Source organism: Corylus avellana, chromosome ca4 (genome assembly GCF_901000735.1).
Source record: "Corylus avellana chromosome ca4, CavTom2PMs-1.0".
Classification (NCBI taxonomy): Eukaryota; Viridiplantae; Streptophyta; class Magnoliopsida; order Fagales; family Betulaceae; genus Corylus; species Corylus avellana.
In genome coordinates this window covers 35,312,882-35,334,235 of record NC_081544.1, presented here as the reverse complement: position 1 = coordinate 35,334,235, position 21,354 = coordinate 35,312,882, and the positions used below count along the sequence as shown (strand labels likewise).

The 21,354-nt window shown below is 38.3% G+C and overlaps 3 protein-coding genes across 15 annotated transcripts; 1 reads left to right on the top strand and 2 right to left on the bottom strand.

Annotated features, from left to right (window-relative positions):
- Positions 1-608: 608 nt before the first annotated feature.
- LOC132180091 (uncharacterized) lies at positions 609-6,554 on the top strand. Its single transcript, XM_059592947.1, has 4 exons — positions 609-1,225; positions 1,794-2,225; positions 2,410-2,716; positions 5,471-6,554. The coding sequence occupies exons 1-4, from the start codon at positions 764-766 to the stop codon at positions 5,611-5,613; spliced, it is 1,344 nt and encodes a 447-aa protein (XP_059448930.1). The 5' UTR covers positions 609-763; the 3' UTR covers positions 5,614-6,554.
- LOC132180089 (cyclin-dependent kinase G-2) lies at positions 6,063-14,179 on the bottom strand. 8 transcript variants are annotated; one of them, XM_059592943.1, is made up of 9 exons: positions 13,966-14,179; positions 11,973-13,339; positions 11,018-11,153; positions 10,828-10,916; positions 10,527-10,638; positions 10,334-10,440; positions 9,589-10,227; positions 8,312-8,397; positions 6,063-7,671 (listed from the first exon to the last, which is right to left on the bottom strand). In XM_059592943.1, the coding sequence occupies exons 2-7, from the start codon at positions 13,310-13,312 to the stop codon at positions 10,131-10,133; spliced, it is 1,881 nt and encodes a 626-aa protein (XP_059448926.1). In that variant the 5' UTR covers positions 13,313-13,339; positions 13,966-14,179; the 3' UTR covers positions 6,063-7,671; positions 8,312-8,397; positions 9,589-10,130. The 8 variants fall into 8 exon arrangements, with proteins under 8 accessions (XP_059448926.1, XP_059448928.1, XP_059448924.1 ...); XM_059592945.1 differs by having other exon boundaries at positions 13,974-14,179; XM_059592941.1 differs by lacking the exon at positions 13,966-14,179 and having other exon boundaries at positions 9,589-9,985; positions 10,058-10,227; positions 11,973-13,957.
- Positions 14,180-17,954: 3,775 nt separating this feature from the next.
- On the bottom strand, positions 17,955-20,666 carry LOC132178523 (uncharacterized). Of its 6 annotated transcripts, none has more exons than XM_059590960.1 (5): positions 20,490-20,666; positions 20,075-20,195; positions 19,015-19,895; positions 18,837-18,918; positions 17,955-18,324 (listed from the first exon to the last, which is right to left on the bottom strand). In XM_059590960.1, the coding sequence occupies exons 3-5, from the start codon at positions 19,827-19,829 to the stop codon at positions 18,115-18,117; spliced, it is 1,107 nt and encodes a 368-aa protein (XP_059446943.1). In that variant the 5' UTR covers positions 19,830-19,895; positions 20,075-20,195; positions 20,490-20,666; the 3' UTR covers positions 17,955-18,114. The 6 variants fall into 6 exon arrangements, with proteins under 6 accessions (XP_059446943.1, XP_059446944.1, XP_059446941.1 ...); XM_059590961.1 differs by having other exon boundaries at positions 20,136-20,195; XM_059590958.1 differs by having other exon boundaries at positions 19,015-19,940; positions 20,490-20,665.
- Positions 20,667-21,354: the final 688 nt, after the last annotated feature.

Here is a 21,354-nt window from a genome sequence, read left to right as displayed (position 1 = left end):
TAGGTACTACGTGTTAATATCTGATTGGTCTAAGTTGAATTTCGTTAGTTCAACTAACGGTCAACTGATGGAGGGACTACTTGATCATTTATCAAAACAAAGTATCTTTTGTAATAAAAATAAAAAATTAAAAAAAAAAAAGTTATCAAACTCTATGGAAGTATTTAGCATATATATATATATATATATATAATCTTTTTGTAGGTAACATTTGTCTGTTTGTTTCTCGTCATTTAATAACAATTTTATATTGCAAAAGCTGGACAAACTTAAAAGCAAAGGCGATTCCCAAAGTCTAGTTTTGGAGGTACGATGTCAGAAGCAAACTCCCGAAAACCATAAATAATGATCAACTACTACGCCACCAACCAAACACTCATGTTCTCTTTAAATCCAACGGTTGTGCATAGAAAACCTCCGCATTGCCTAAGTCAAGTTATCGTTGGTGGTCAATACCAACAAAGGAAAGTACAATCATCCAACGGCTAGAACTCATTTAGGAAGTAAAATTCAAACAGCCTCAATGATCTGAGTTGCACACGTCATACTTTTCATATAATACCCCTTTTCCGCCTTGTGATGTTTTATTAGCTCAGGAACAAGAGGAACTGGTAGATCACCGATTCACCTGTGTTTGGTCTGCTTTTGACCCCCAGATATTTGCAAATCCGAACACCCAATTCCAGGATCTTCACTGGGTCTCCGCCATTTCTCATCCAAAACGACCAGTTTTAGTCCAATCTTGGAATTAAGAACTAATTTCATGGCTGATCTTCATGTTGTACATACACAGAATCCTCCCGCCCAGACCCCACTCCTTAACTCAAACCAAAACCACACGCGCCAAGGGCCACAAGAAGAAGAAGGCCAAAAGGAAGAGACTCATTTGGAGCAGAGCCTCAAGAAGTTGGAAAAGTTTCTCACTTTCCTCGGGTTCAACCAGTCGTCGTTGTGGAGCTCCGCTCTGTCTTGGGCTGCTTTCTTGCTCATAGGTGTGGCTCTCCCAGTTGTGGTGCTCGAGCTCTCCGACTGTTCGGATTGCGAGGAGTACCAGATAAAGGGTTTTGAGCTGGAAATCGTGGCCTCGCAGGCGTGCCTCGCCGCTGTCTCTTTGCTCTGCCTTTCCCACAATCGTCGCAAGTATGGGATCCGGAGGTTCCTATTCGTTGACCGGTTCAGTGGCAAAATGGCACGGTTTCATGACGATTACGACAAGCAGATTTGGGTGAGCATTTGTTGCAACTTCTGTGTTTGTATACTGCTTTTGCTTGTGTGAAATTGTGCTTTGAATTAAGCAATATGAGAACCCAATTTGCCATCCTTGCAGTTTTGGTATCCCCCGATCAACCTTAATTATGATGATGGCTATGCTAATGAGTTTGAATGCCAATTAAAGTTTTTTTTGTCTGTTCCCAATTTTGTAGAAGAGAAATGCTTAAGTATAACAATAGGTGAAAATCGACAGGATTATATAAATGGCAGTGACGTTTATTGTGTGAACATAATGTGCTTGCAAAAATTACTGTGTTTTCCTTTCTATTCAAATCTTCAAACGAAGTCCATAGGACATGCACTCATCTGTAGTTATTATTTATGTGTTGTTATGTACTCTGTTTTAAACATTTCATTTTCCTTGCTTACATTATTTTGTAAAGATTTTCAAAATCAAGAATAAATCTACTTGTATGCTGCAGATGATTTCTCATCTGTGAATTTGAAGCCAGATTTACCTCTTCAGTTTTGTTGCCGTAGAATTCTAATTTATGTTTTACTAAGATAATTTATTTTCATAGGGTTCTTTACGCTTGCTCATTTATTGGGGACTGCCATGTATCATTCTGAAGACTGCACGTGAAGTTATCCGCGTAATATATGTACATCATGAATCATGGTGGCAGTCAGTTGCCATTATATTAGCTTTGATTATATCCTGGACTTATGTGAGTATGATCTCACTATCAGCCAGCGTTTTGTTTCACTTGGTCTGCAATCTGCAAGTTATCCACTTTGATGATTATGGGAAGCTCTTGGAAAGAGAATCTGATGTATTGCTTTTTATGGAGGAGCACACTCGTTTGCGGCATCATCTCTCTAAGATAAGCCACAGATTCCGAATCTATCTGCTTTTAGAGTTCTTTGTTGTCACAGCAAGCCAATTTGTGACCCTGCTGCAGATCACAGCGTATCGTGGAGCAATCACTTTAATAAATGGCGGTGATTTTGCAGTAAGTTTGTTACTATTTTTCACTCTATGAGCTTTTCATGCAGAAAAAGGTGTATATGTTAAATGGAATTGGCCGGTGCTTAGGTCACATTGGATCCCTATCATTTCTCTTATTTTCATTATAACATTATATTAACGCATATTCAAGCTTAAATTTTTGTTGTGTTGTTCCTTCAACTTTCCAGGTGTCCACGATTGTTCAGGTTGTTGGGATTATTCTTTGCTTGCATGCAGCAACAAAAATTTCACATAGAGCTCAAGGCATTGCATCTCTTGCAAGTAGATGGCACGCTTTTCTAGCATGCAGTTCAACAGATTCATCGTGCAACAGAGTTTCCAATAATGTGGGGAACTTGGAGGCTGCGATTCATTTAAACTCCATAGAAATAAATTACTCTGAAAGTGATTTGGAGTCATTGGATTATGGTCCGATTCCTACAAATGCTCAACTGGCTTCCTATATGTCCTCGTATCACAAGAGACAGGCCTTTGGTATGGAATTCACATATCTTGTTTCAATATTACATCTATTCCTCTTTATGTTGGTTTTCTTCTAATCAGTCGAAGATTAAGAAATCACACTTATGATTATTAGATTAGTCACATGATGCAATTTCTCATCCCATACACTTGGTAATGAGTTTCTTGCAGTTTTGCTTCCAGTAATAACTGCTGGCACATGACATGATCTATCATATAACATGAAACTAATCAACCAATAAATGCATATGGATGCAAACCATTTTCTAGAATTTACTCTAATGTTAACTGCACATGCTTTAATAAAAATCTTTTTTTTTGGTTTTGAAAACATGTCATAATATAGAAATTGAAGAAGTAAAAACTTGACACTTTTAGAAAAAGGACACATATATTGGAATGTCTCAAAAAGAAAGAGTAAGATATTAATATTAATACAAAGGGAGTATGTAATTTCTAGCTCAAGAGGGGAATGGGCTAACAGTAAATATTGCTTACAAAAAAACAGCTTACTGTTTTCCTTACTGAAAACACATATTGCTTGGACATTTCAACACCATTTTTGGTATTAGTGACAAAGTTCCCTCATCTATGTACCAACAGAATATTTGATTCATATGTCTTATTTCTGAAAATGGATTCCAACATGTGGATGGTTCTGAAACTTCTGTTACTAGTAGTCTTAAGCAGATAAAAATTTGCTTGGTTTACAGTAATAATTTTCTGCCATCAGTGTTAGGTAGTTCAGCATATGAAAGCATAGATTTTAGGCAGATTTTTCAGTTTGAATTTTCTTGAGAAGCATAAGACATTTTTTTTAGTGGTTTCGCTGATTACTAGACCAAAGCAATATAAAAAAATTGCTTATAATTATTTAGTTCTTAGCTACATGTAAAAGATTAAGGCTTATCTTCGCATCCTTATACATTGAATCACATGAAGTATCTTTAGGTGATTTTCTTCCCTCTTTGGGGACTTTTGGAGCAAAAGCTCTGCTTCTTGTCGAAGCTCTTTTACTCTTGATTGGATCTTATTGTCTGACAAGCATAGACCTAAAGTTATTGATTTGTAATACTATCACCATAATCACTACCACCCATAAAAGATGTTTCAGTGACACCCTAGAAAGTTAGTCTTACATTGGGAAGTTGGATTGCCCACTTTGAGTGAGTGAAATTATACAAGTGTTCATGAGTGCTAAGTCTCTCATTGGTTCCTTACTAGGTGAGATTGTGCCTTATAAGTGATTCTTGGGAGCTTTAGTTTGATTAGTCCTTTCCAGTTGTAAAAATGTGGCTCACGCTTTTCTTGGGTTAGTTACAAATAATATTAGAGCAACTGAGAGCGTCAACGATCTAAGTGGGAGAGATTGTGACAACCTAGAAAGTTAGTCTCACATAGGAAAGATAGATTGCCCATTTTGAGTGAGTGGATTATAAAAGTGTCCATGAGTGTTAAGTCTCATATTGGTTCTTTACTAGGTCAAACAGACCTTTACAAGTAATTTTAGAGAGCTTCAGTTGTAGCTTTCTTTTTGGAATGATAACACAGATGCGACTAATGTTTTCTCTAAATCGTTTCAAATAGTAATATAGTAACCTAAGTAACAGTGTAACACCATATGGCATTGAAGCATGCATAACATGGATCCTGAGGAAGTCGGGGATTTGAGTAGGGAAGATTGTGACACCCTAGAAAGTTAGTCCTACATTGGGAAGATGAATTCCCCACATTAAGTGAGTGGATTATAAATATGTTCATGAGTGGTAAGTCTCATATGGTTCTTTATAAGTGAGACTAGAGCTTTATAAGTAATTTTTGGAAGCTTCAATTGTAATATAACTAGTCTTTTTTGAGTGATAGCACAAATATGGCTAGCGTTTTTCTTAAATCGTTACAAATGGTGTCATAGCAACCTAATAACACCATATATGGCTAACGCTTTCCCTGAGTCATTATAGATCAACTTTCTCAATCCATTAGCTCCAGTAGTAGCACTTCTTTTCTTAGGCTTAATGTTTTCCTGTTACTCCATGTCTAGTTGCTTGTGCAACTACAAATTCTGATGATCTTCATTATCTGCTCTAAATGCATAAAGATGTTTTTTACCCATTATTTACAGCTTTGCTCACTTAAGGTTTTAACCTTCAACTGGTTGTGTTTCCAACAAAAATGCTTACCTTCTCTAAGAAGTCCCTTCTTTTCTCCTCTAGTTTTATGCCACTCAAATGCATATTAGTGTCATTGGGGCAAGTTTGGTTCTTATTTTAACCTGTATGTATCACTGTTTGATATGTCTGATTCAGATCTCCATAGCTAAAAATCATAAGCGATACAAGTACCATTGGTCTGATGAAGCTTTCTCCTAGGCAGCATCCTATAGATCAAATCAAGTTTACCCTGGTTTACTTTTATCATGATATCCTATACATTATCTTTAGTCCGGGATCACTCTTTTGCAATTTCTTTCTTTCATTTTAAAAATTCAGTATACAAAAGAATTGTTATTTCACATATAGGAAACTTTCCTCGTCTCACTAAATATTGGTATATAAATATAGAGTGATGCTATCTATTATTACACCTCCATTTCACTACAATGCTCATTAATCCTTGGATCGGCCCTTAAAATAAAAAGCACACAGCCACATTAGATTAGCTCACTACGATGAAAATATAGTATGTAGCCATTCATCATTGTTATAATGTGGACCTTGTTCATGTGTGTATAGGAAACTGATGTTACTTCTTTCTTTGGTTTTGCAGTTACATATTTGCAGACCAATCCTGGAGGGATCACGATTTTTGGATGGACAGTTGATAGAGGTCTTATCAACACCATATTTTTTATTGAGCTCACTTTGGTTACTTTTTTGCTCGGAAAGACCGTGGTTTTCACTTCAGAGTGAATTTTCCTTTACGCCATGGTTGCTCTTTCCTTCACACCACATCAGCAACAGGAAATCGAACGTGCTTATTTCACATAGAAAGCTCCAGCTTCTGTTGGAACCTGTCAATATTTCATCTCATGTGGTTGATGCAACGAAGGTAACCGGTTCAGTGGGGCCAGAGTATCGGTCTCTTTTTAAGTTGCAAGCAACAACATATACAACTCAGCACATCACATCGCAGACCAGACTGGGCTTCTATTAGGTTTTGATCATGTTTTATATTGTGAAATATAATTCACGTTTTTATTCTTGAGGCCCAAGGTTTTAGGAAGATTTTATTATCTTCGGATAATTAAGCTCTCTTTCTCGTTTCACTTATGAAATAGGAGAAAAAGGGACGACGGCAATGTATAACAAGCGTTGATAAATGAAAATGGTGCCAGAGAAACTCCACTAATTGCAAAACAAACAAACAAAAAAAGAAATCTGGACATTGCAACCGAGTTCTTTCTAGAGGGATTGTATAATTGTTGTGAATATACATGGGCGGATTCCAGGGTCTCTTTCCCATTAATGCAGATGACACAATTGCTGAGAAGGAAACAAGCAAACCTTGTCACGTGGTCACTTGAAATTTATGTTGCTGATTGGGATAAGAGCCCGTGATATATCTACCTCCTTCTGACTCGGTTCTTTTAAAGGCCCAAATCTCCAGCAAAGCTCTAACATGTACCACGTTGTTGCCTTCTGTGACAAAGGCCAATACATAGAGACATTTGAGAAGGCAGCTTCCACCTCAGAGAATCAGTGTTCGTCAAACCTGTGCTCTTGATAAGGCTCGAACAATCGGTCAATGAATGAGCAAGGGTTACAGATATACAGCAACGTCAATGTGAATGATAATAAATTTTAAAAAATTAAAAAAAAAAATTTAAAATTTAAAATTTAAAAATAAATTTTTTTAAAAAAAAACCCTTCAAGATCGAGCTGGTGCTCCCCATAAAAAGACTTGGAATTCCTTCTCTCTTTTTTTTTTTTCCTTTTATAACCAGAACTTATAACTTACTACCTTTTTAGCCAAAAGAACCATAAATTCAATTTAATGCCCTCATTGCACGTAACCTGAATCCTGATAAACCATCCATGGCCATCTACATGAATGATTGGTACAATTTTTTTTTTTTTTTTATCTCCAGTTGGTTGCCTGAAATACTTACAACGGTCAGTAAGACAAACTTAACACTCACCGGGCCAGATTCTAGATCTTAATTCAAACAGGCTGCCAAATAATGCTACTGCTGTAACATCACCGACCTGACAGGTTGATAGGATCAAATGGAGCAACTACGACCAGGCCTCCACAAAATGCATGAACAGAATGAGTTGAATACAGGGGCAAAGCTACCCAGCCAAGATCCTGTTTAACCTCATTCAGCACAACCATTACAAAGGGAAATGTTGTACACCACACTTTTATCTCACTTTTATCTTTGCTGGTGTGACACAGTGCCAATTGGATCAAACCTAATGTAATTAAAAAATAAGGTCCAAAAAATGATTGGCAGTGTGTCATATCAGCAAAGTATGATAAATGTATGGCATATAGCATTACACCCATTATCATACATACGACAAAATATTAAATGTTTCCATACGGCTTATACCTAATGAATCTCCTAATATTGGCCTAGCGAATGGAAAGTGGACACTACCAAAATTTTCCCATACAGAAAGCCCACTCTTCCAGCCCTACCTACCTATAATACAATTATACAACACAAACAAGTATATCTAAAAGATAACAGCTGGACACCTCTAAACAAAGTATATCATACAGGGTCTGACAAAGAAATCTGAAGAAGATAAGTTATACACCCATTAGGGAACTACACCCATCAGGGAACAATTTTTTATTTTTATTTTTTGCAAAGAACTGCAACTAGGAACAAGATGGGGATCACATAAGACTTCTTTGTACAATGGGTAATAATAGTATTTGATCATTCCCAGCAAGGTAACCAACAGCAATCCAGGAAAAAAGGACTGTTCTTTAGAATTTGTAGCGCTAAATTGCACCTACTCAAAAACAAAAGGAAAATTTGCTCATGAATAATCGAATTTTAACTATAATCTCCTGCTTCATTATTTGTTCCACAGGTTACTAATATATTTGATATTCAAAGATTTACCTACCTCGAGAAATCCACATCATTCCTAGCATTCAGACACATACGTCAACTTTAACATCACATTGATTCGTTGAATATAATGTACGTCTATATATGTAAAGATACCTTGTCGTGATGCTTAACTTAATTAGAGTATTTGTTTCTATATTAAAAAAAACACAAAGAAATCAGTGCAAAAAGCTATTCAGTGGGAGCTTGATTAGTCCGTACACCTAAAGAATGCAGTGTAGATCCCACCATGATAAATTTCGTTTATCAAAAAATAAAAATGAAGTACTTGTGAAAATAAAAAACAAGAGCATGTTATGTGTTGCATCAAATTCTGAACAGAATCTCCCTCAATTCCCTGACCTTCCTTTCATTCAACAACTAGAACTAATTGGAAGTAAATTAGCATGCCGCCATTTGACAAGTATGAGTTGATTTTCGATGACTCCCAAAAAAGCAAAATAAAACTAACAAAGAATAAATATAAAAAGCTTGATATTGATATAACACTATATGATAAACAAAGGTTTGTATTGTACCTTCAGGAAGCCAGAAGGGACACCTAATTGAAGTTCTATAAATTCCAGAGTATACAGGTAACCTCCTCAACCTGCTTGCTTTGTTACTGCAGTGACATTCGCAGACAAATGTCATGAAAAATTCTGGGACTAGTTAAAGCTTGAATCTTCTCACACCATCAGTACAAAGAGAATAATAAGGTACAGATCCAAGAATTTGTTCATTTCCATGCCTTCTAAAGGAGGTGTCACTACTATTGAGCACAGATCCATGCTTAGGAAACAGCAAATCACAATACGGAACATCATAGCAACAATGGGCAGCTAAATATTTAAAAACAAGCAACTTATTTGGTATCACCTAATAATGCGAAATTTCCAACTAATATAGGGTGAAGAAACTTGAATTTGCCAGGATTGCAAAAGGAGCTAATCATCACTCACAACCAGTGAGAAGGCCTCACACCTAAGAGACCCTGATACAGTGGAAATATGTTAAAAGAGCTTATTCCTCGAGTAGACGAGCAAGCTGTTGGTCATTTTCAAGCTCTCCAGCATAGACTAACATGATCTCCATAATTTAGTTGCATTTACAGTTATGTCAAATTAAAAATGACTAATGATGCCCTCAACCTGAATAAACGCAAGCATGTTTAGAATTTTTGTTATCTTCAACTATGTGTAGTTTGACACATATAGCAAGCCCACCATCTCATTATCCAATTCTTCCAATAAGCACACCTTGAAAAATAAGAGTCAATGAAGACAATTTTCAAATATCCAAAACCTTAATCTCAGGATCGAAATCCATTATTAAGAAGCTATGAAGCTTAGCAACTGCACGCCTTTAATGAAAGCAGCTGCACATTGAGAACCAAACCATAACCCCCCCCCTCCCTCCCCCTCCCCAGGAAAAAGTACAGACAGAGCATCTGATATATTTCAGAAATATGTAAAAATTATCTGTTAAACATTACATTATTGCTGTCCGATAAACTCTGAAATGGGTTCATACAGAGAGTCATGGATTCTAAAAACAGAACTATATCCAGGAGTTCACTACATAAAAGTATGCATCTATTACACCACACTACCAACAGTTTATGCACGTAGTTGAGTAATGGTAAGAAACATCCACTACAGCAACAAAACCAGCACAAACCCAAATACGTGTACAATACTCACATCATAAGCATTATCCCTCATGGAAAGCATAATCCTGATCCCCGGAAACATTCCATAGACATCAAATGAATGAATCCCTGGAAACATTCCAAGACATCAAATGAATGAATTACCTTCATAAGTATTATGGTTACTGTCAGTTTCTTCGTCAATGGAAAGCAAAGAGCATCCCCTCCACTTCACACCAACCAACCGTCTCTTGCAAACACAATGTGATAATTAAAAAAAAAAGGTAGAACTGACAGTTGCCAGAAAATCCATACTGCTCTAATATTCAAAACCAAATTTAAAAAGAACTGTTTACAATGTACCAAAGATGATATGTTACATACACAAGTTTCAAATGAAACTTTTTTCCCTTTCTTTCTAGAGAAAAGACAATTATGCCACACCTTGCAGTGCAAGCACCGATGAGGCAAAGCTGGAGAACAAAGTTAACCTGCAATAAATCTGGTTGACAGCAAGAGGCAAATAATACAAGGCTCCACCCAAATCACTGACAAATAGTGCCTGCTAAAAAACAGCACGAATGATCTTCCGACAAACAGTATTTGTAACTTCGTTTCAATGCACGTCTCTCACCTCAACCATGTCACTAGTCAGTGTTGTGCAAAACAAAATCATGGAGATCAAAGCCACTGCAGATTCATTACCCTTAGCCAAGCACACCACCAGTCCCCAAAGGCCCTTGCAACTCCTTTCTACGCTGCTCTTCCAAAGGATCGGGACTCTTCATTATTCTCCGCATACGTCTGGTTACAACATGAAAGAAACACAATTAATTATAACTATTGCATTATAAAAGATAATGCAATCAGAATTCACACCACTGACTATTCCTAGTTTATGTCCAAGTACCTGTCTTGAGCATGTTGAGCAGGAAAAGTAGGCATAAACTCTTTGGACTTGGGAAGAGGAACCTCACGGAACCATTCATGATTAAGCGCAGCTTCAGCTGTAATTCGCTGCACCCATCACAAAATGTCTTGAATAAGTGTCACTGTGCCAGTATTAACAAACTTAGGCAATGCATTTAAGAGTAGTAACTTGCCTTCTCGGGGTCATAAGTTAAAAGTTTGTTCAACAAGTCAAATCCAGAATCAGAGAGAACAGGAGATCCTGTGAATGATGTAGCTGGGAATTTCTTACGCAATAGGTTATACCTGAAAGGAATATATAAATGGTTAATAAAAACATGTAGAACTGTGCAACTGAAAGTGTCACCATAGAAGGCCAGATAGCCAGACCAGAACCACCAAAAGCTGGAAGCCTGGGAAAACAGTGACAAAAATAAGAACAGCATAATCAGGGTGAAAGGGAGAAATTAGATATAGATTATCACTAATACTTACTGATGCTTGACAAAGTTGATCTTGACCCCAGGCAACTTGGAGAACCCAGGCCAGATTGTCTCATTTGGTGTGCCAAGAATCCTAAAAATCTGCAACCATTTAAAATGTATAAGTCATGAAGTCATGATAAAAACCTAACAGATAAAAGAATTAAAAGTAACCAAGGACAAGCGGAATTAGTCTAATTTACCTTGTCAAGTTGGTCAAATTCAGTTTTCCCGTTAAAAAGTGGTTCCTTAGATAGTAATTCAGCCATGATGCAACCCAGCGACCACATGTCAATTGCTGTGGAATATTGTTTTGCTCCCAATAGGAGTTCAGGCGACCTGCAAAACAAATAAAAGAATATTTTACTACTTGATCCTAAAGCCAATTATGTGTAGAGAGAGAGAGAGAGAGAGAGAGAGGGAGGGAGGGAGGGATAAATACATCAATTAAGGGAAAAAAACAAATAAATAAATGGAACAGAGCCATCTGAAGCCAAAAAAACAAGGCATACTGATGTAACCAGTTGTTAGTCTATCAAATTATGCCTGACGTGATTAGCATGCAGTTATTTTTTAGGCAAAAGAACACCAGAAGTTTAGTTTCAAGTTGTACTACAGCACAACGTTGTGTGCTCATTAAGTTCACAGAAAGAATCATGTGTTGAACAATCAACAAACTGACCACAACGTGAACTAAGATTTAGATGAAGAAAGAAGACGAAGAAGAAGCTAAAATGAATAACAATTCGAAATAGATGAATAAAAATTAAATGGATGAAGCTACAACATCAAATTTAGAATGTAACTATTCGAAATAGGATGTATACCTCCCTCAATCCTACATTCTTGGTCATCTCTGATCCATCCCATTTTGGGAGGTCCCAAAATATTGTCCACTTTTCAAAACTCACGGACATTATTTTAAAAACTTTCCTAACTAACCCTCTACTTTCTTTAAAAAGTCAATGCCTTCTTTCATTTGCTTTATTTGAGAATAAATTAAGGAGGGCAATTGGAAACTTATACCATTTTATTTGAAATATAATGCATTAAATAATACCCTAAAGTTGGTTTTTTGAGTGTGTATGATGAACAAGAAGACCACATGCATCTTCTATGCAAAAGGAAATGGGAGGCAAACATGCGAGTGCAGCTCACCTGTACCAAAGGGTAACCACCAAATGAGTATATGGTTTCAATGGACTCCCATATTGACGAGCCAAGCCAAAGTCGCAAATCTTCAACTCACCCCGATTATTCAAAAGCAGATTTGATGTCTTCAAATCCCGATGAAGAACCCAGTTACCATGAAGATACTTAATACCCTCCAAAAGCTGGAGCATTAGGCATTTCACTTCACTCTGACTAAATGGCTGCTTCATTGTCTCCATGAGTCCTTTCAGGTCATGTTCCATGTACTCCATCACCATAAAGATACTATCGAGGCTACTCCCCACCACCACTTCTTTAACATCTACAATTGACGGGTGATGAAGAGAAAGAAGAATGTTTATTTCCCTCAGAGAAGTCAATGGGAAACCTTCTTTTTCCTTCTCCATTTTTACCTTCTTCAAAGCCACAATGTCATCAGTCTTCTTATCTTTGGCTCTATATACAACGCCATAAGTGCCTTCATCTATTCTGTTAAGTCTCTCAAACTCATCAACACTCCTACAACCCTGAAGCATGTTTAAGCTTCTTTGTGGAGGCACTGCAGGTTCTGGTTCTGGTGTCTCACGAGAATCATCTTCATCCCCTGAATCAGTATCCGACTGGCTACCACTACTATAATTTTTATCACGTTCATCATCAATCTCCATGCAGTCATCCTTTTCTGAATCACCACCCGCATTATCATCCGGATTCAGAGACCTACCACGGGTCACTCGTTCATCAGATTCAGATGATTTAGCTCTAGATCTTTCAGAGCCTTCTCTCTTGAGCTCCCCCAGCTCTGGACTCAAAGACTTGTTGAGCACCCTGGCCCCCAATGACTCTGCCGGAGGCATTTTCCTTCTCCTTTTATGCACTTCCTCATCATCTACAATCTCACCTTCATCAATGGGAGAGTTATTCCCAGCTGCCCATCTTGAAGATGATATATTCCGGGTAGGCACATAATCATCATCTTCCAGCTGCTCTGCTTCCTGATCATTACTCCACCGCTGCTTCGGCGATCCAGGAGACAACTCTACTGGAGACTCAGACACAACATGCCCTCCTGACCCAGGTCCCAAAGGAGGCTTAAATGGTGATGCAGATCGCAGCAAATTCTCATCTTTACTATTCTTAATCGGAGATAGTTGCACACCAGCATCTGGAACAACATTAGGCGACCGACGGTATCCCTTTGGCAATGCTGGGGGAGGAGGAAGAGCTGTCACTGTCGTTGACAGCCTACTTCTTGAATTATTAACTTCCTTATCATCTCTATCCCAAATTATAGGTGAAAATTTCCTCTTCCTCTCGGGAGGTGGTGATCGAACCCCATTATCCATCGCCTTCGATACATTGGGATCCTTCACCTGCGATTCAGATTCAATAGCATCGTCAGACTCACTTGACAACTCACCTGGTTCCCTATCAACGGCCCTGGCCACAAACCCACATCGCTTTGGCCCACGAACACCACCACTACCACCACCTCCGCTGCTGCCCGAATCACTCTTACTTGAAGCTGATCTATACCCACCATTCATCACTTCCCTCTCCTTAATATCCTTCTGCCTAACCCTACCCCTATCTCTTACATCCTGAACTCGGCCCTTTTCAATGTCCCGTATACCGTTAGTGTTCCTAATTCGATCATACTCTTCCTTGGCATTAGAAAAATCCCTCCTTGACAATTCAAAGTTGGACTCGTGGTCTCTGAACTCGTTTTCGCGATAACCCCCATGCCTCCCAGCCGCCATATTTAGTTTTTTTTTTTTTTTTATATATATCAAAAATATAACTCCAAGAAAAACAAGAGACCAATCCCAATTCAACCACTATAAAACCCTGACCCAAAACACAAGAATTTCCCCAATTTTTTTTTTTCAATGATAAAATAAAATCAAGAAATTACAGGGCCAAACCCTAAATCCAAACAAACTAAATCCAGAAACAAAATAAGATTCAAATGATACGACAAAGCAGTGAAAGGAATTACTTGCAGACCTTCGATTTTCGCGCTATTCAGCTCCAAGTTCCCTCGGATTATTGAAGATCAAAAAAATAGGGTTCAGAATCAAAACCCTAGAAACAAATAGAAACCCTATAAATTAGGATACCTGAGGGATAATCGTCGATCTCCCATGCGAGATAAGGTTTGGTGAGAGATCGATACGGCTTAACAATGAGCGATAGCGAGAGAGACAAAAGGCGGCGAGCGCTTCTTCGAGAGAGAAAAAGAGAGAGAGAGCCCTCAATCTCAAGAGTGATGGCTTTGAGTTCGCGAAAGGGTGGCTCTCAATTTCTATATGTAATAATGTGATGTATGTGTGAAATATCGGGACGGGGCCTGGTGCCTTTTCCGAATATCAATGGGCCCTCCGGTGTTTTATGTAGCATGACTGGGCTTAACTACGGCCCGACCTTATTACACTGTCATACGGTGTGTGACTTCGTTTAAATTACGCTTTTAGCCCCAGGCGTGTGAGAGGCCAATAATTGATGTCTACTGACGGGATGCCCAATGAGTTTATCTTCCGTTCGGTCATGGCGTAAATGGCCAAATTTACGCCCACCAACCAGAAGATGACAACTAAGCTTGTTTTAACTTACAAAATGCACTTACCCACACCAGAATATACCACCCCCTGCTCCTAAAATGAAACCATCGTTACAAAATTTCTCCCAAAACCCCACCAGTCTCTTACAAAAAGCCCCTGCCCACCGGCTACCCCTGCCCACCGGTTGCCCACTGCCCACGAGCTGCCCACCGCCCAGCAGGCCGTTCCCATCGCTCCCGCCCAGCAGTCTGTTCCCACCGCCCCCGCCCAGCACGCCATTCCCCAGACCAGCAGGCCGTTCCCCTGCACCCACGCCCAGGTCGATCCAAAGTCCAGCCGGCTGCCCACCGCCCAGCAGCCCACTGTTGGTAATCACAAAATTTCTCAGAACTCACAGGCGGAGGAATGATTTTTTCTAATTCCCTCAGGCGGAGCAGTGGTGGTGAACCGTCAGAGTAGTCTGGCGGCGTGGGCTTGGTGGAGCTGGGTGGCTGGTCGGCACAAAGCTGGGCGGCGTGGGCTTCGCGGGAGGTGGCGGCGTCTCTGTTGGGGAGTGGGCAGCGTGAAACCAAGCTTCTTGGTGAAGTTTGGTGTTTGGGTTTTTTTGTTTTATTTTTGAGCAGATGTGGGTTATTATCCTGTGAAACCAAACTTATTTTGTATGTTGAAATACTATGAGGTGGCAGCATTTGAGTGGAAGGCAGAAAACATGAGTTTTCTGCCTTGACCGTATAGCAGCAGCACTCATGGCCAATTGCGATAATTTTGGGCAATTATGGGATCCCTATTTCTGGTTCCCTATCAATTGCTCAACAGTCAACCGTGACCAATCACAGTGAAAGAGAGTATGGAAAATGTTTGTGTTTTTTTAGTGTTTTCTTGGTGTTTTCTTACGCTAATTAAATATTATTTTTTAAAAGAAAAATATTAGAGGTGTTCTCCTAGTGTCTTTATAATTCTAAGTGGATATTATTTTCTAAAAAAATAAAATAAACTTCCTTTATTTCTCTCATTTTGCTTTTAAAATAATATTCACTTAGGATTAGAAGAACAGCAAAAAAACACTTAGAATTCTCCTAATAACCAAGTGAAAAAAATAAGTGCTACTTTTTTTTTTTTCTTTTTTTTTTATAAAATAATATTCTCCTAGGATTATGATAACACCAAGAGAGCACCTAACATTCCATAGATAGTACATAGACGATCTACTCTAATTTTTTGTTGAATTGTTAGTAATTTGAGTAAATAACGTAAAAGATTTTATATGAGATTCATCTAATTTGATAAATGTTGAACAGCTTGAAATTTATTTGAACAGTTGAGTCTCATATAAGGTCTCTCACATTATTCATCTAATTTGAGCAAATAATTGTTGTTGATCCCAAAATAAGAATGCAAATGCGAGACAACTATGTGGCAAGTAAGTCTTGTATTTATCTTTTTTGCGGGTCTATTTGAATTGTAAGCAATTCGGCCAACAAATTTGGGGAAATCCCAATCTAAATCATCATGGCTGTTATTTTTATATGATTCAAACAAAAAAAAAAATGATAAAATTGGTGGGACTTGACTGATACAATTGAAACTTTTGGTTAGCTAATAATGTTAGTGAAGTATTTCTTCTCTTACTTATTTACTTTTTTTTAATATATTCAAAATGTGTGATTTTGATACAAGAGGTTTTTGAGGTGTTTATGGTAGTTTAAGAAAATGTAAATAAAGACTTTGTTATAATCAATGCTTTGGATATCATACCTGATGAAGTTGAAAGGCACCAATGCAGTTTGATTTTAGGAATAAACGTATTTTTGGTCTTGTTATTAATTTGAAGTTTTAACGAATATATATATATATATATATATATATATATATATATATATATATATATATATATATTTTGTAGTTCGGCTCAAATCCCCTTTAAACTAAATTTATACTTTCATCCCGTCCCTAGTCATCCAAAAAATTATAAGAAATATAGAAAATTCTGAATTTAATCATTTAATTAATATTTTAATACTCTTCATCACATTCACATGTGAGACAATTCGAGCCAATAACTTATATTCTATACTACGTAAAATCACAAATTGTTATAAAAAATAATAAATTTAATCATTTAATTAAGATACCATATAGTATTGCCACTTTCACTTGGCATCCCAATTGTTGGCGTCAAGAAAACAAGGGGAAAGAAAAAGAACGTGTCCACTTTGCTCCTAACATTAATATTTTTCTGTCTTCATATTATATGACACTGTAGTTTGTGCATATTTTGTAGCTCCCCTACATGATTTAAGATGGTAGATCAGGAACCAGGGCATTGCTGCCAAGAGGTCCCCAGTTCCAGCCTCCCTCTTCTGATGATCTGGGGGTGTGCATTATTTGATTTTACATGTCATTTTGAGAATCGGGCTGGGTCCATCAACTATATATAGCATTACCTATATATAGCCAGTTCAAGAGTATTTATTCTTGAAAAGTTTGCACTGGAGGAGCATACTGCCATTTGAATGAAGATGGAATCTCCCAAAAATCAAATTCAAAAGGGAAAAAAAAGAAGCTGATATTGATAAATGACTGACAAAAATCACCAGCCATTTAGTTCATATGATGCCATTCTAAATGCTTGCTTTTTGACTACTGTTGATAAAGGGATCAAAATGGCATGAGTCGCATGATGCATAGTTTCATGGAACTTTAGACGCCTAGCTTAGGGCTGGGAGTCGGACAATACAAGGTTGGTAGATGCTCTTCTGCTTCGAAAAGTCGGTAATTTGACCAAAATTTTCCGACGAGAGGCAATACCTTAATTAACTGTCATCGTTAAGTTAAGTCGGTAATGGTGACAGAAGGTATTCGGAATGAGCTGAGGTCGTCATGTGTGAGGGACCTGTGGCTGAGCCTGAGCTTAGTGAGCACTAAAAGTGAGAGAGATGGTGTGTGAGTGAGTGACACTGAGAGTTGACTGCTGAAGTGAGAGACAAAGAAAACTTCAAGAATGTGATGCATATATATATGCATCTAAAACGGCATTGTTTTTGGCCGACAAAAATGATGCCAGAACCTTGAATTTTTAGACTATATTCCGCCTACCGACCCGAAGTTGGTAATCCAAAAACTCTGCCGCCTAGAGGCTGCCAGCTGTTGGTGGCTGATAGGCGGCATGTGGTGATTTTGCACACTCCTAACCTAGCTACCTTATCCAGCAGCTTCCCACATTTCAAAGGCCAAGCAAAAATAAACTGAAGCTGAAACAGAAGTTGAATATTCACTACTGATGCAGCCCATGTTACTCGGCCTTGCCTTCAACTGTTAACTAGGCAGATATAACAGCAAGTTCAAGAAAGAAATATCTGCAATGGCCAGTGTATGACTTTGGATGTCAGCTGCTGTCCCAGGACATATGAATATCACTCAGACTATCTCTAGGAAGACTTACCCAAAAAATGGGCGTCCAAAATTTATTGAAGGAACCATATGAATGCATTTTGCAACAGTAGCTTGCTCAACAGCTAATCCACATGTTTAAATATAATTAAAAAAATTACTGGCGAATGTTACAATTAAAATGTACTGCAGAGTTGCTACCAGCAAAGAGAAGGCAACTTGAAGGAGAATGTGGAGGGCAAGTGACCAGTCCTCCTTATATAGTCTGCTCTCTCAGAAGTTTTAACAGCTTTCTCATTCAGGCTGGCTTCGGCATTTGCACGCTTTTCTTCAGCTATTCTTTTAGTTGCAGCAAGTTTGTTTGACAACCTCTCTTGTGCCCTAGCTTTTAATCTCTCAGCTTTCACCTATTTACAGAACATTAGTAGAAAGAAAGCTAAGATCATATCATGGTAGGTATCTCTAGTAGAAAGAAAGCTACCAGAGGCATTTGTTATGCGTCTGCCTTAATTTTCCTTGTGCTAATCGGCTCAAATATATAGATGGGGGATTGCTTGTTGTTGGATTATATCTGTATCATTTTCCTATATATCAAATGAGATGCTTACTAATGCTGGTTCACGAAAAAACAAAATTAGAAAGGAGGCTGTTAGATTAGACTCTGTGTCCATGTTGTGCCGGTTGGAAGAATATGTGCATACTATGAACTATGTGCAAGGTCAATGAATGCCTCCTATTTCCTTGAAGAGACTTATCTGAAAAGCATATATATCTTTTTCTTCTTTTCTAAACAAAACAACACTTTCCTGCATTGTGGAGATGCTATGAGTGTCATTAGAATATGCTTAAGTTGCAGGTATGAGGAATATAATTAGAAATACTGCTAAGACAAGGCGATTATGAATCAATAAAGGAGTACCTCCATTCTCTTCATTTCCATCTCAGCTTTCCTCATCTCATGATTTTCCCAGGCTTGAATCTTCACCTCTTCACGCTTATACCTACAAACTCACAACAGAGAAACATATCATAAATTCTATGAGGCCCATGACAGAGCTGGGAAACATTAGCATAAGAAAAGAACATTATTTGATCACCTTGCCATGTATTTGGCACGTTCTGCTTCATCCCAAGCCACTGCTCGGCTTTCTAGAGGACTCATAGTTATAGGTTGACCTGAATTCCTGGTGTCAGTAATGTTGCAGGCATTTGAGTCTCCTCCACACTGCCTGGTAGGATTAGGCTGATCTCCTCTGCCATCAGTGCATGTTAGACCTGTCTGATAGCCTTCGCAAGCCTGCTTTCCATGCTGACATCTAACTGGGGTTGAGGATCCAGAAGCAATAGGGCTCCTTGCTGCAGGAGTTGTGGCTCTAATAGGAGTTGCAGTTCTTGAAGGCTCTAGGCTTGCAGCTGGGGTCATCTCAGTTCCCATGTCCCTCACACATACCGACCGGACAACCGGTGTCAAATTCTCCGGCGGCAGCTTATTGATACGCCAGACCGACTCATCACAGTCTACCTTCTTTGTTTCAATTTCATATTGATTTGTGATTGCAGAACCAGCACATCCATTTTCTTCTTCTTCTTCAACTTCACCTTCACCCTCACCACTCGAATAGTCCTGCTCCTTCTGTGGGACAGGAGCGATGAGTCTCAAATCATCAGCATTCGAATTCCGTGGCTTGGTTTTGGATTGCTTTTTCTCTCCCACTCTTGACAATCCAACCAGCCATTTCTGTGCATCATCCCATTTTGAAGGTGTCGGTTTCCCCAAGGCCGTCCGATGATGGTGGGAAGTGCGAGTAACTCCATTTCCTTTGTGAAACTCAAAACTAATGGCATTGCTGCTAGTTGAAATCTCCTGCGTTGAGCCATGGTTATAGCACCCCTTGTCCTCTATAGATCTCATTTTCACTGATCACCTCCATTCAAGTCATTGTGAATATAAAAGTTTTAACACTTGGCTCACTGCAATCTGAGCAGAACAAATCAATATGATTCACGTCTTATCCTGAAATTCCTAGCAGAAAAGAAAAATCTAGCTTGAAATATCAGTTGTTGACACTTGACCCCCTTAGATCTCAATCATTGTTCAAAAGGAGACACCTAAAGTAGACATTTTTACCGACCAGATAAAGAAAACATATGGTTTACCTTTATAAACAATTAAAACACAATTGCCAAAACTGTAATACCGAACAAAAATCTATTATACCAAGCAGGAACGAACCCCCGAAATATCTGAAACTTTCCTTCACTGCAACAATGGACCCGTCTGAAAAATATCCACAGAATTACTAGCCTCAAAAGTTAAAAATAATAATAATAATAATAATAATAAATCCCGAACAGCCATTAACCAAAAAACAGGAAAACCCGACCGGAACAATAAATGCTAAATGCTCATAGCATTATTTTGGATTGCTGAATTTAAAAGTAAAGAAGGCATTAAAGCTTGATCCTGCTTTAGGGAAGACCCACTAATTAAGAGGATTGAAGTTTGAACAGTTCAACAAAACAAATGCCTGATGGGTTTTGCAGGAGGAAACTTATATGCAGAGAAAAATACCTTAAAACCATGGAATTTTGAGACTTGCAGAGGTAGAGATGAAGTTCAGATCCACTGAACATTATAATACTACCAAAAAGTTACCTGGTTGTAACTTGAACCAAGCCAACATCTGGCAGTAATGGTAAAAAAAAAAAAAAAGCAGCTGCAATAAAATAACTATTTGCATGGGAATTTGTGAACTTTATTATTAATTCTACCGAAATGATGAATGAGTGGGGCGCAAGTGCAACCCACAAGTTACCTTCATTCACAAACGGAATCTAGGGAAGAGTTTCAGTGACAATAGACAAAAAATAATAATGCCCGCAGTGAAAAAAATATTCCACTACTCCCTAGATCGAGAAACTTGTTTTGAAATACGGTTGTCCTTTTTTAACGGTTACTAGCTAAACGTGGTGGGATTTGATGGGTGACACGTGGACGGTGGCTGCTTGGTGTTAGTCTTAGATGATGACGTATTTTTCACAGAAATAGATAGAAAGTTTGAGAGATAAATCAGACGCTCCAGATTGGTTGGAGGATTGCAAATTGATATGATAACGTGAGTTTCTGACGTTTTTCACGTGTGTTCTGCGCAATCTGCATCGTACAAATGGTTAATTAAGTGATAGGATGCCCCATGTTTGACCGGGTTTTTGGTACTATTAGACAGTGACGAGTGTGGAGAAACTGGGATGCAGTGGTCGCCATCTTTATCTCTAGTGAGCAGGACATTAAAAATCACATGCTACCATGTTGGCACTGCATCAAGCATGATAGGTCCCCTTCAGGAATCAGGCATTTGGTTCTATTATTCTTGCAGCTATATGTCAGAAAAATGCACAGGATAATCATCAATATACAACAGTACTATTAAAATCTT